The sequence below is a fragment of the Scophthalmus maximus genome, chromosome 13, assembly GCF_022379125.1.
Source record: "Scophthalmus maximus strain ysfricsl-2021 chromosome 13, ASM2237912v1, whole genome shotgun sequence".
Classification (NCBI taxonomy): Eukaryota; Metazoa; Chordata; class Actinopteri; order Pleuronectiformes; family Scophthalmidae; genus Scophthalmus; species Scophthalmus maximus.
The window spans coordinates 14,069,254-14,083,552 of NC_061527.1; the positions used below are offsets into that span (position 1 = coordinate 14,069,254).

Genomic DNA, 14,299 nt, shown 5'->3' on the forward strand with positions numbered 1-14,299 from the left:
GATGAATTGTAAGTATAGCTTTTAGAAAAAGAGGTAGTATTAGCAGCAACGATGACACAAACCAGTGTTTATGTTTGAAATTTCACAATGTTATCAGCTTCATTTAACTAATCTACAATCCAACAGCGAGGATTAAATGAACCCTGTTGATTTAGCAAAGGCTCCCTGGCTGTTCTGCTCACCTAAACTAATTCAAATAATTACGTTAAAGATTGTCATCAACACAGAGCAATGAAAGGAAGTGCTTTAAAACCATGCATGTGCCCAGTCAGTGGAAATATAAAGTGAACTAGGGCCAACGCGACTGTGGGAGTCCAACAACGATGAATAATTCAGTCATCTGTGAACGTGAGTGGAGGAGTATCTGTTTCCAGGTAATAGGCAATCGCATGCTGCATTTGATAGCGTAAAAACTACGCCTCTTTGTCACAAACAGTAGGCGGAGATGGTCCATTATAAACATTTTCAAACCACAGTAACCACAAGACGCTCGACGGCTAAAGTCATCTTGAATTCACGTTGAGCGATCACCGCTTCATTAAAGCTACAGTGTAATAATTCAAATAAATTATTCACAGAAACTGAATATATTGTCGATAACTGTGTGTTAATATATGTATAATCACCTGCAACAAAGAACCGATGGTTTTTCATCAACTTTGAATTAATTAAACCTGAAATGGAATCAGCGGTGTTCCACCATAAAGTGTCCCCTGTCGGGTTCTCAGTTGGTTGCAGTTTGCAACTTTACCACCAGATGCCGCCAGAAAATGACACACTGGGACTTTAACCGTCACATGAAACCTTCAATTTTCAATACCATCCGATTGTCTGAACACTTGCACAAAGGGTTTCTTTCTCTTGTGTTTCTGGAAGTTTTTAAGAATAATTAAGGAACAGTATTGCTTTCAGTTCTATCTCCTTTTTGAAGTGTCACCGTACCTCGATGTCCTGAGGAGTCAACTCTCCGTCCTCGCAGCAGACAGCAACGGATATGAACTGCGGCCAAACGTTGTCTCATGGTCCACTGACAACGAGCTCAGCCTGTCTTTGCTGAGAGTGTGTTTGATGTCCTGGATCAACTGCACGTCTCTTCTCTCTCCGCCGACGCTGCCAGCGGACGGTTGGGGTCGGATCCCTCCGCTGTGGGACTCCGCTTGGCTTCCATCTTCAGACGTAGTGAAGTCAGTTATTTCTGTAACTTCTCGACTGTGTTCGTCTGTTTCCCCACGCTGCTCCTCCGTGCCCTTCGGTCCACCTGGACTCGCCGGACGCTCGTCATGCTCTTCTGTTTTGGACGGAGGTAAAAGATTCTCTGTCTCTTCATTTGCGGTTTGTTTCTCATCGCCAGACGCTTCACGAAGTTTCTCTTTCACACTCTCAGGTTTCCCACTGACCACAGAAAGACGAGTACCTGCAACACTTTCCATTTCAGTTTTGGAAATGTCACCCTGCGTTTGTCCTCCTTTGACCTTGTCTTCCTCGACAGATCCCTGGCTTCCTTGTCTTCGCCCGTGTGTAGACTCTTCATCGTTGTCTTCCGTGTTTGTTTGCAGTATGAAGTCCTCCACCTCAGTCTCCTCCTTCTCTTGGAGTGCGTCTTTGGCAGCGTCGTTCTCATGAGGTCCATCTTCAGAGTGTCTGTTCCCAAGGCCGGACTCTGCGGCCATTTTCTCACTTTCATCTTTTTGCATTTGCTCATTTTGGGACATCTTCGCCACCTTAAGTGGACTCTCCAATCTCAGCAGCTCCGATGATTTTGCCTCTTCTTCTTTACTGGAGCGGGACACTTCAGTGCGTGGAGTCTCTTGCTTCAGGTCTTCTAAAGGTTCAACGAACGTCTCGAAATACTTTGACATTTGATGCACGGCCACCCAGTTAGTGACCAGGTCCGTGTTGTCTTCTGCTGCCAGGGCCTCCGGAGTTCCTTTGACCTGCGCGACGCTCTCCTCTGCGTCGGACGCCTCGTCGTTCTGTGCTCGAGGTTTGAGCAGCACACTCTCTCCTTCCTCCGAGGCCTTGCTCGCCTCCTCCGTGTCTACTCTCCCGTTTTCTCCATCGGCGGCAGCATTGTCATCAGAGGTTGCAGTGGACTCGTCTAGCTTTTGAGACGTACCCCCTAAACCGAAATCTGTCGGCGTCGACGACTGCGCCTGATCGGATGAAGAAGCCATTATCACTTTGTCGATAATTTTATCGCTATTTTGGGTTGAGTCAGAATCTCGGTTTTCGTTGTTGATGTTGGGTTTGTTGCAATTTTCATCATGTTTTCTTTCCTCACCGTCCTCTCTGCATGTATTTAGGTCGTCTGGTTTAGATTCCTCCGTTATCTCTGTCTCAAGTATCTCTTCTATGTCTTGCTCAGAAACCCTTTGAGCAGATTCATCATGTTTTTCACCACTGTGGTCGTCGTCTTGCTTCGCTTCACATTCTGCCACATCTGTCTCAGGGGCCCGATCCACATCATCATTATCATGTTTTCCAGTATCATCTCCAGACTCTTCTTCTTTTACCTCTGTACTGTCATCTTCAGTCGGTCCCGCCTCTGTTTTTCCTTCGTCTTCGACGTGCTCTGTTGTCTTCACATCGTTCTTGTCCTCAACTGAAGCCTCCACCTCATCATCATGACTTTCTCTCTCTGCTCCAGTTGAAATCTCCCCATTCTCTGCATCAATTTCTCGCATTTTACTGTTGCTACTAGTTCCTTCAGTGTCTTTCCCAGCATCTTCAGACTCCTCCACATTGTTTAACATCTCCTCAGTTTTAGTTTCATCTGCTGCTTCACCGTAACCGACGTCCTCTGACTCAATTGTATTTTTATTAGATGTATTCTCACCATCAGTCATTTTCTCAGATTCTTCAGTAACCTCAGATTCTTTTTCTGCCTCTTCAGTCTTAGAAGTAATAGTTTTTATCTCTTCATATTCTTTGTCATCTTTATTTTTCTCAGATTCACTTTGTTCATCTTTGTTGTCGTCTTTTCCTGCTCCCTCGCCCTTTTCTTCATCTGCATCTGCCTTTGTCTCGTTTATTTCCTCACCTTCATTTGTTTTGCCATTCATGGCTTCCTTTGCTTCAGATTCTTTCTCATCATTTTTATCCTCAACACTTTCACTATCCTCATCTTTTGCAGCTTTCTCTTCACGCGCAACTTTGTCTTCTTCGTCGAGGGTTTTCTCAGCTGGCTCTTCGTTTGTCTGTCTTGCAGCGATCGACTCTGTTTTAGTTTCCTTGACAACATTTTCCTCATTTTCTACAATTTCCTCTGTCCTTCTTTCATCATCCCCCTCTTCCTCTTGTTTAACTGTTTCATTATTTCCCTTTTCCTCACTATTTTCTTCTTCTGGTGTTTCATCTGGGTCTGTTTGGTTTTCTGCCTCCTTTCTTTTCTCTGCACATTTCTCCCTCTCTACCTCATCATTTATTTCCACAGATTCTTCTCTCCTCTCTTCTCCTACTCCTTCTTGTTGATTGCCATCTTTACTTGTTTTTGTTGAAGCTGACGCTTCCTCTGCCTCCTCCTCTCTAATACCATCTTCACTGCCCTCATCCTTTGCATTGTCCTCGCTCATATCTGCTGTTTTTTCCACCGTGGTGTCCGCGCTGCCCTCCAGCGAGCTGCTTGAATTCTCTGCTGTGACTTCTGGTTGTGATGCTGCCGTCGTGTCTGTGCTGTCTCCCCGCTGCCTCTCCTCTGTGTCAGTTACAGGTGCCTCTTCACAGCTGAGGGCCTCTCGCTCCTCTGGGGGCTCTGCTTCCATCTCCATTGTCGTGCTCGCTGTCATCGCCTCTGCATTATCTGACACTGGTGTCTCATCTGTCTTTTTATCCGGCTCTGCTACTGATGATTCATCCGCCTCACTGCTCTTCGCCCCTCGCTCCGTCTCGTCGGGCTGTGAGTCAGCCTCCTCTACCTCTGCAGTTTTCTCCTCATTTTCTACATCTTTTGGTGCGCCGTCGGGATCAGAGCATTTAGCTCCTGCATCTTCCAGAGATTCTGAAGTTTTGTTCTCTTCAGACTCGGGATGTAGGGCTGCACCAGTGTCTTGTGACTTGTGTTTTTCTTCTTCTGAGGCAGGCATTCCGTCATCTTCATCTATTTCATCTTTAGGGCTATCGCTGTTCTCATGAGACTCTCTTTCAGTTTCATCCTCCTGTTGTTTTGGCTCAGATGTTTCTTCCTGATGCAGTTCACCAACACTTTCCTCACATTTCGTCTCCTCCACTGAGGTTTGTTGCTGCTCTGGAACAACATCTGTAAAACAAGTGAGAAGTTGTTAGGAGAAATTTATCTTAACTAAGGAGTGGTGTAGCTTGCAAAATCATTTTTAATGAAATAGAAAAACTTGTACCATTGTCATTCTGTCCGTGGCCTTTATCTGTGGCCTCCTCGTCCTCCTCGGTGCTGGTGTCGCTCAGTTCGGGCTCAGAGCTGCGCTGGGACTCCTTCAGTATTGCTTCTGCCAGCTTCTCCTGCACAGATTTAGCTTGGGAAAGAAAGAGAGACGGAGCACATGCAATGTTATGAACTTAATTTGTGAGTGACTCATGGTGACAAATGATGTTCAAATGTTAAAAAGAGTGACACTGTGTTTGTACAATGCAAATAAAATGAAAGGACGGAGCCAATGAAGGAACATACAGTCATGAACAACAACAAAAAAAACTATCTTTAATCTTCACAGGTACAAACATAAGGGAGCAACACAACATGCAAAATTATAAATAAGTTCCACAGAAGGAAAAAAACAACAACACAAAACCATGATGCAGAACACAACACAAAAAGGGAAACAAGGTGCAATAAGAAATAAAGAAAATCACTTCACTTTGGCACTGATGCCAGGAGACATTTTGAATGTGGAAATAAGTTTGTCTGTGGAAGACCAACTACAATACTATTTCATTAATGAAAAAATGTGTGTATTTGTGAATTTGTGCAAGTTGAACATTTACAGGAAATAAGAAATAGTAGGAAGGACGCTGCTTATATTTGTTTGGGTTTGAATAATCAGTAGCTCTTCACAGCTGCACATTTTGTGCTTTTTGTTTACAGTATGTAAATACATGTATTTTTACATTAGTGGCAGCTTCCTCCTCTGTTTCTGATTGCACTCTCGCCTCCTGAGGAGCTTCCCCTTTGTTTGCTGCTCTACTTTGAATCATTTAATTTTTTCATGACATTTTAATCTTCACCCAAACTGTATAGTGCAGCAGTCAACTGCAAAAAAACGTGGGTTTAACAAAGCTTTTTCTCTGAGCCAAACATTCGTGAAATACAATCAAAATATGGTTATGTGAGACTTTGTTGTTAATATCAAAACATCCTTAAAAAATTTTTGAATAAAATTGATCTTTGACATTAATGTATCAGACAAAAAAAAAAGCATTACACACAGGAAAACAAGTAATTTTTCCACTATTAAAATGTAACAACAATATCAGGACAATTTAAATATCACAAAGTGATAAGTGCTGTGACAATAATTGTCTGTATGCTATAATACTATGATACACATCTGCTCATTACAATGACTTGGACTCATAAAGTCGTCTTGACCACAACCCTGGTTGTGATAATAGTGGAAAAACCTCCATACGAGATGGACCGATCCATTCCTCACTCAGGTGAAAGCTCCACAGTTCTACCTGTTGGTTTCTACTCACCCCTCTCCTGTTCCTGTTCCTCCTGTTCGCCCTCACACACTGTTTCCTCAGCGTCTTTCTCTCCCGAGGTGTCGTCGCTCTGTTTGTGCTCCTGACCTGAGGGGACGCTGGTGTCACACATGTCAATCTCTGTGCTGTCCCCTGCACTGACTGGTAAGTCTGGGTCTTTAGCCACGCCGCACTCGGCCTCGGCGGCAGCTGCTTCTCCTGGATACCGTTCATCTTCCTCTTGTGGCGAAGCGACGCTTTCTTCGTGATTAACCTCTTCGGGTTGCTCTGCTTTCTCGTCCTCTCTGGAGTCTTTTGTGGCTTCGGCATCGCTCGCCTCCCGGTCGCTGCCTGAACAGCTGGAGCCTGAACGGGACATTATGTCGTCTGCGCAAAAAAGATTTAAAAGAATATTCATTCTCCACACTTCCAATGTAAGTGAATGCAAGGTCTGATTAATTTCTAAGTAGAGAAATAAAAAAGTTTTTTTTTTTAATAATAAAAATACTATTTTACTCTCATGCATTACTTGGAAAACATTTTCACCCACCATCCTTCTCGTCGTCTTCAGTCTCCGAGGTTTCTCTCTCTTTAACCTGCATCTCGCTTTCACTGGATGGAGAAGGGGATTTGTCTTTTGTCTCTTCAGCGGGGCCCTCGTCGTCTGCTTCAAAATCTTCTTCATAATCTGAGTGAAGACAGAGTAACATTTATTGAGATAAGTGGTATATAAAAATAAAATATAAAAATATATATATACATATATAAAATTTCTGATTGCAGTCATGCTTTATTTGCTCAGACGTTTCAGTCCTTATACCATCTTTGACTTTGTCCTCCTCGGTGGACGTTGGTTGTTTGACTTGAGTCTTCATGTCCTGTGGCTGACTTGTTTTACAGTCCGAGTGGGAGACGGCATCCTCTCCAGTCTGTCCTGTTTCCATCTCAGGACCATCCTTTGGGCTGGTGACCGACTCCTCTCCTCCTCCTCCCCCCTCATCTTTCACCCTCTTTGGTGGTGGTGTGGGTTTTTTGTCCAATCCCATTGCTATGATGCACCTAAAAGAAATTTCATAAAGTATAATACGCCTATTCACCTTTTTTGCTGACTCTCAGATGAGAAGATAGACTCCACTCTCCATTAAACCGAAAATAACTGTCAATAATACGTCAACACTCCTCCACGGTCAAACAATCATTGGGTATTGTGGTGAAGTTGTGAGCAAACCGAGCAACTACATTTCACTTTCACTGGACCCCTGTTTGTGGCCATCTGATCAAAAATATTCACTCTCTTTTTAGCTCTTCTATGGTCTCCATCAACACAGAAAACAGTAAAGTTGTGGGCCATAGAACCAAAACAATAGGTTGAAAGGAGCTAAAACCCCGTGTGGACGTGAGGGAAACTGCAAAGATGCATGATACTTGTTTGCTACAACTGATCCCTTTCCACCACAAGACGTCATTTGAGCAATTGTTAATATTAAATTTAAAATACAGCTGTTTGAAGGACAGAGATAGTTAGCTTAGTTCAAAAAACCATTGGAAACATCAAGCCTGGCTTCATCCAAGGGCAGAAAAATCTGACTAGCGACATGTGTATTGTACTGATTAAAACACAAACAACACATAAGATGTTCATTAGTGAACGTTGGCTGTGCTGCCGATGGTTTCGTCCTGAGAGTATAGGGTCAATCAAGACAAATAACTGTTCTCCGCAAAATGTAAATTTAAGCTGAACTGGAAGTCATACATTCTGCTTTTTATTGCCATTTCAGCACTTCAGTTTTGTTTCTTTTGTCGTAGACACAATGGGCATTTAAAGGACACCTTACTTGTAGCAGGGTGAGGCCCCCTCTACGCTGAAGAAGCCAAAGTGTCCGTGCCTGCCGCCAAGTCTGGGGCCTTTCCTGTGTTTGAACTCGCAGCAGGAGCTCAGTCGCTCCACCTGCAGCCCGTTCAGGAAGAAGGTCAAACTGAAGGGGAAGCCTCTGTGTCGCCGTGAAAAGAACTGAAACGTTTCTGAAAGATTAAGGATGTAGATGAAAGCCAGTAATTAAATCTTTGACGTTGTCGTTGTCTCTGCAGGTCCCTTAATGTACACACATACTCAAATCTAACAAACACAATCTCATATCGCCACACTGACCTCCCTCAAGGAGTTTGCCTTTGTACACACACAGGTTCTCTCCTCCACAGTGCTGCTGAAACACTTTCACCTCGTCCCTCATGTCGATCAGGTCATGGGAGAGATGAACAGTTTTGCCAAAGAACACCATGTTCAGACACACCCTGCTCTGGTGCACAGAGCTCCTCGGCATGGCGGGGTCCTGGAAAGTAATATCAATTTAAAGCGGTTTAGGAAATGACAATGACTGCTTTATGCAAGTAGGTTTAGATGAATTTACTGAGTCTTTATAGTGAAAAATGTAATGAAAATGACTTTAACATATCAGTGCATTACTTTTACTTTGTAGTTTTGTCTTGCTGCTGACATTTAGTCCTGATCAACTAGTTAAAGAGGCTCCAAAGAGGCTGCAGCTTGTGAGTTTGTGGTGGAAAGTTTTGTCGCCCGGGTAAACATAAAGAGAGATATAGACCTCACTGACGTCGGCTGCTCCACAGGTGGCGGTGGTGGGGCGCAGTCTGCGACCTCTGAGCGTGGCGCTGGGAGTGACCTTTACCCCCCTCTCTTTTCTCTTTGTGGCTGGAGGCACTGGGGTGACAAAATTGTTGATGACTGGGAGGCAGTAGGGCGAGATGCCATTGGAGGTCTCCGTTGTGGTTGTGGTCAAACGTCTCCGGGACTTGTCCATCTGGGAGGGAAGTTAATGAAGTCACTTTAGTGAAAATACTGTCTTCTCAGAGCTGATGGGTGGCTATTCAAGACATAGATTTAAATTTGAATGCTTTTAGCCAAATCTTCTAATATACAGTATAATACAGTCAAGAGTTTTATAATTGAAGTTCTGCATCGCTGAAAGGTACTTTCCAAACCATATTACCGAGTAGATTTAAAAAAAGGATGGAAATATCGAACTTAAAATAAATTGCATTTTGTGGGATGGCCTCACGGTGCAGTTGAGCAGCTGGTCGTTCTCGTTGGTGGACTCGAGGAGTCTGTAAGGGGAGCTGCGTCTGAGTGGAGCTGTGGTGCTGGAACTGTGGATCGGCTTTAGACGCACAGGCCTCTGCATCTTTCCTGGAGCCGTGTTGGGTCGAGACGATCCCAGCTACAAGCAAACAGGAAACAAACACTCTCAGCATTCTGCTAATTAAAACCACAATCTACGGATCACCATGGAGACTTCGATGTCAGCATTTCATCATTTAAGTGTCGCCCAATGTGTATGAATGGTAGACTTAGTTAACCCTAACCCCTCTGTGGAGGACACAACGTTTTCCACATAAAATAACAAAAATAACTTTTCCATCATCTCTCTCATCGAGACATAGTCCTCATCAGTTGTGATGTTTTTTTGTTGCTTCTGCAGGACAAGCTTGACCAACACTGAAGTTGCAATGGATGTATTATGAACACGGGAGAGACTCCAGAGGATTTGCTCGCCATAAACTAGCGGTGGATTAAAAACATTCATGTCTTAAAATGCAGATATATCGAAAACAAACCGGACTGCTATGAGCCGTAACCCATTCAGCTGAAGAAACGCAAGAAGAAGAAGAGAGAAATGTCACAGAGTAAACACAGAGATTAAGGATTGCTGGCTCTATTCATTTTGGCATTAACATCTGCATTTTTTTCATGTTCAAAGATAACATGAATCTAATCCCTCTGCTTCAATTTTAAACACTCTTGACTGCGAACAGAGCAAACAGCAGTCGAGACTGCGCTTCATTCTTGAGTGCCAGTGTCAACATGGCAACTACCAGCGTGCACATATAATGATTTACATCACACAGACAGTCACCACATGAAAGAATTTGTTGAACTTGACTGTGACTGAGTTTGAGTGATTTTTTTTTTTTTTACCAGTGGTGTGAGCCGTTCTCTCTGTCCATCAAACACGATCATCTGAGTTGATCTAATTTTTTAAAGCACAGCTCAGAGCAATGATGCGTCTTTACAGTGCAATTGAAGCAATAGTTCAACATTTTGGGGAAATACACTCATCCACTTTTTTTGCTGGGAGTTAGATGAGAAGACTGATCACCACTCTCATATCTGTGCTGGAGCCAGCAGCCACTTGGCTCAGCTCAAAGGTAACCAGTTGCTCCGGCAACCAGTGTCCGGGGCACATAACATTTTTACTACTAATCTAGACTTTAAAATGTTCTGCTCTTTAAAAAATTAAAAAATATATTATTATTAGCAGACATTTTGACTTACAGACTCTGAAGACTCGGAGTGCTCCCCCTCTGGCCCAGTGTGCTGTTTGCGGGTTCCCCTGACACCCGTGGGTGGGCGTGGAGACATGGTGCGGATGATGTCTTCTTCGTACCTTCGAGAGCGATCCACCTTTCAAACAAGACCATTTGCTATTACACTGTACATATTTGTAAAAACCTTTGTTGAATTAAAATTACATTTGTTCAAAAATTATTTACGTCACTAAATTGTATAATTTCTCTTTTCAAAAACAGATGACTCCAGATTGGATCCTGAGAGACTTAAAAATGGCTTTAAAAAACCCCAAACAGATTAACAATTTGCTAATGAACTCTCACTAACATATGCTGGAGTTGTAAACAGTTTTTGTGTCATATCATTTAAGAGTCATTAGTTTATGAAATCGGGCGCCGAAGCAATGTGTAAATGTAAATGATTGTACCTTGATCTTGTGCACTCTTTCCCTCCTCCCAAACTCCTCCAGCTTCTTTTTGATCTCAATTTGATGGAGACGCTGCATGGGAGGGGCACATAGTTAATTGGTATCGTTTATTATGCAGGAAGAAGCACTGATTAGCCTACAGTTTTTTTTGTTTTTTGTTTCTGGTACACTGTGTTCACCCCACCTCCATCTCCAGCACCTTGTGGAAGATGGCCTGGGCCAGGCATTCTCGAACATGTCTCTGGTGGGTTCTCTGGAACAGCTTGTGTCTGTACTCTTTGTCTGGAACAATACGGCCACTCCTGGTGATCTGAAGAAAACAAAAGTCTAAGCAGTCTTCAATTAATTTGAGGACCGATAATAATTTTTGTTTTTCAAACATCAACAGTAGTTTTTTTTTTTGTGTGTATGACTACAACGTGAAGCCAGATAAATGAAACTTCCCTGTAGCTATTGGTGAAAGTTTAAACACGGTTCACTTAACAATGTTCTTAGCATGCTGTAAGTTAAAGTCAGTATTCACACTGTGCTTTGGCAAAATTATATCTGTATAGACGTTCCGCTGAGGGTTCAAGTTCAAGACCACGTTTGGAGCCATTGGTCACTATCATACTATCATCATCATTATCATCATCATCATCATCATCATCATCATCATCATCATCATCATCAGGACTGTTTTGACGTACCAGTCCTGCTCTGTGCAAGTGTCTTCTGATCCGAGTGTTGCTGAAGTATCCAGCGAGGTGTTTGTCGGTCAGACTGTTGTAGGCTGCAATAAGTCTGCAGAAACAACAACCAATAAAAACACAGAGGCGCTGAATTCAATCAAGGTTTCACTTCACGGAAAACTTTACACATTGTTCTTGGTTGACAACGTTCTTGATCACAGCTGACACACAAACCAGAATCTTAATCAAACGGTTTCAGTGGGACACAAAACACAACGTTTGTTTTATTGGCAGTTGTTTGTCGCCCTCATTAATGAGACATCAGTTCTCCTACAGTCTGGTCCGTCTGAAGGCAGCTTTTTTTTTTTTTCCCACAACACAGATTTGATTTCCTCCAACATTTGTGTACGGGATGAGGGGATCCTACAACTGCAGGGTCCGTTACCGGTGTCTGATTACACCGAGGAGTTAGAGGGGATGGCACACTTAACCCCGTCTGCCTCCTCTTTGTGTCGCTGTCTGACTTGTCCCTGGTGGTAGTTCAACTGTCAACTATCATTTAATACATGACTTCCTCTGATCCAGCGATGCTGTGAGGAGGCACAGAAATATTTTTGTTGATGTGTCCTATCTTTTTTTGTGTGCCATTGTTGGTTTACAGTTAACACCTTTAATTCGTTTTTAGTTTGCCCGCCTAAAAATGTGGCATTGGCAGAAGGTTAACCAAAGTTCATCATCAAATGGAATTTATTCAAACTTAAAAGCTGCACATGGGTACAGTACTGAGCTTCATTCCATCACTGGCAACAGACTAAATGTCCGTTGAGGATTTTATATTTTCACACGAGTGATAGGATCTCTACACTTCTTTGACAAAAGCTGTTGTCATCCATCTCCATCTTTGCTTGGTCTTTTCTCATCGGGTTGTGTTCAGGGTCATCTGTTGCTGTGAGTACTCGGGATCTCTGATGGAGTACAGTGGTAGAGCCTGAAGGCAGCGTCCTGTGGATACAGTCAACTACAAGTCGTCAGCTATGCCTCAGCAGAGACGGTTGCTGGCCACTGAAACCACAACAGCACAGTGTCACTTGTGCAACGTGCTCAGAGTGTTTGGGCTTCACGTCTCAAGGGCCGACTAGCTTAACTTTAGCATTAGCATAGGTTTGGACGGAGTCCGTTAAAAGTAGTTCTATATTCAATTTCTTGGTTAAAATATGAGTGAAAAACTCATCAAACAAAGAATCTAGACCATTACCAGCCGGTGGAGACACCGCTGGTCGACAACACCGTACACGAGACTATTAATACAGTTTTTATTCAAATGTTTCATTCAATAATAAACCCAACCGATTAGAAGATGAAACTGCACCTACCCTGGACTCAGGTGGCTCATGGTTTCCAGCTCGCCTCCCTCTTTGAATCCTCTACAGGTCAAATGTTTTCAGGAGAGGAGTCAAGTCGAGTTGGACCGAGCAGGAGTTGTGGAGACTAGGAGGCTGTCGGCACTGATGACACTCACCGGTTGCCATGGGAGATCACGTGACGATGCTGCCAATGAGGATGGTTTCCACTTACAGACGCACAAGAGTCAACACTGTCTAAAGGCTGACACAAACACACACACACACACACACACACACACACAGTCACACACACACACACACAGTCACACACACACACACACACACACACACACACACACACAGACACACAGTCACACACAGTCACACACACACACACACACACACACACACACACTTGTATATCATTTCACCACTGCAAAAACAGTGGTGAAAAAACAGTGTAACAGTAGAAATAATACATGTACATAAGTATCAGAATTGTTTTTATTTTGACTGATACTTACTGTATACTACAATATATTGTGATTAAGCTGGGAAAATGTCATTTCCATACTTATACGTGGAATGGCAGCTCCCCTTTCCTTCAACGTGTTTATACATAACTTTGTCAACTACGTTAAGTCACTTAACATAAATGAACAAAAAGGCTACTAAAACCCTCACTGTATATATCAAAGGCTTGCACCAAAAATCTGAATCTTATCAAATGCCATTAAGAACAGTACTTGATTAAATATGCTACTTTAAAAGTACTTCTTTCCAACCTGGTATGTCCTTACAGTGCAGTGATAAATATATATAAAACAAGATAAGATCAGATTAGATAGTTCCGGAAGAGGACAGAAGCATAAGGGGAAAATGTTATAAGAAATCAAATAAAAATAATAAAACATAATCTAACAATACGATAACAATAGCAATACATTAACAAATACTGTATACAATTATGAGTACATATAAACTGTACTATACTGTACTATACAATACAATGCAATATTTTAAGTAAATATATGTATTATATATTCTTATATTATATAAATATATTCTTAGATTATAATATGTAGGCGTTCTGCAATCTCCAAACCTCTTCCATACCCTAAACATTATGTGTTTACCTTCACTGGCTAGCGGGCTACAATCACATCAAATCACAGATCTCCCAACTGATTTTTAAAAAAATCATATGAAATATGTGAGTCATGGTCCATCGAGCACAATCAGGGCATTGCTGATGAAGTGGCTTTCTCCTCTGAAAACACATCTTCAGCTGAATGGGACGAGTTCAGGCTGCAGGTCCTCTGTGGCCCTCTTGTGGAAATATAACAAAATTGTTTTTTTGCCAACACCGCACCATTACAATTATGTTTTTCTATTATGGGCATTGCACAAACCACCTCTTCAACCATGCAATGCATGTTAATGCAATACGATGATTTTATTCATTAGCTATGATATATATAATGTGTGGTGGTAATGCACTCTGCCTTCTGTCTCCCAGTGACTCATTGCTTTGATACTGTGTTGAAGTATCAAAACAACGTGGCAGACAAGGCGTTTGAATATAAAAAAAAAACATTTTCATAACCACTTCAAGTTTTTTTCCCCCTGTGCCAGTGTTGACCAGTGGGGAGCAATGTCTCTGGGTTTGTACTTGAAATCTGTTACTCAATATGCAGTACAGTACAAGTACATACTGTACAAAATGCACTTCATAAACTTTATACAGGAGGGTCACAGGTTAGACTTAGCATATATGTATAATATATTCCATGTACCTGACCAGGATTCCGTTTCTCTCTCATGAAAACCACAAACATGA

General features: G+C 42.5%; 1 protein-coding gene across 1 annotated transcript; it reads right to left on the reverse strand.

Annotated features, from left to right (window-relative positions):
• Positions 1 to 657: 657 nt before the first annotated feature.
• On the reverse strand, positions 658 to 12,627 carry erich3 (glutamate-rich 3). Its single transcript, XM_047336840.1, has 14 exons — positions 12,490 to 12,627; positions 11,135 to 11,228; positions 10,630 to 10,755; positions 10,446 to 10,517; positions 10,004 to 10,132; positions 8,730 to 8,888; positions 8,256 to 8,471; positions 7,805 to 7,985; positions 7,491 to 7,677; positions 6,476 to 6,714; positions 6,206 to 6,343; positions 5,668 to 6,042; positions 4,353 to 4,487; positions 658 to 4,255 (listed from the first exon to the last, which is right to left on the reverse strand). The coding sequence occupies exons 1-14, from the start codon at positions 12,507 to 12,509 to the stop codon at positions 960 to 962; spliced, it is 5,367 nt and encodes a 1,788-aa protein (XP_047192796.1). The 5' UTR covers positions 12,510 to 12,627; the 3' UTR covers positions 658 to 959.
• Positions 12,628 to 14,299: the final 1,672 nt, after the last annotated feature.

Excerpts from the sequence above, each read along its gene's own strand:
- erich3 (XM_047336840.1), bottom strand. The coding sequence starts at position 12,509 with ATGAGCCACCTGAGTCCAGG. Across the intron at positions 10,518-10,629 it reads ACAAGGTGCTGGAGATGGAG|CGTCTCCATCAAATTGAGAT; the intron begins GTGGGGTGAACA and ends CCTCCCATGCAG. Across the intron at positions 8,889-10,003 it reads ACTCCGAGTCTTCAGAGTCT|CTGGGATCGTCTCGACCCAA; the intron begins GTAAGTCAAAAT and ends GTTTGCTTGTAG.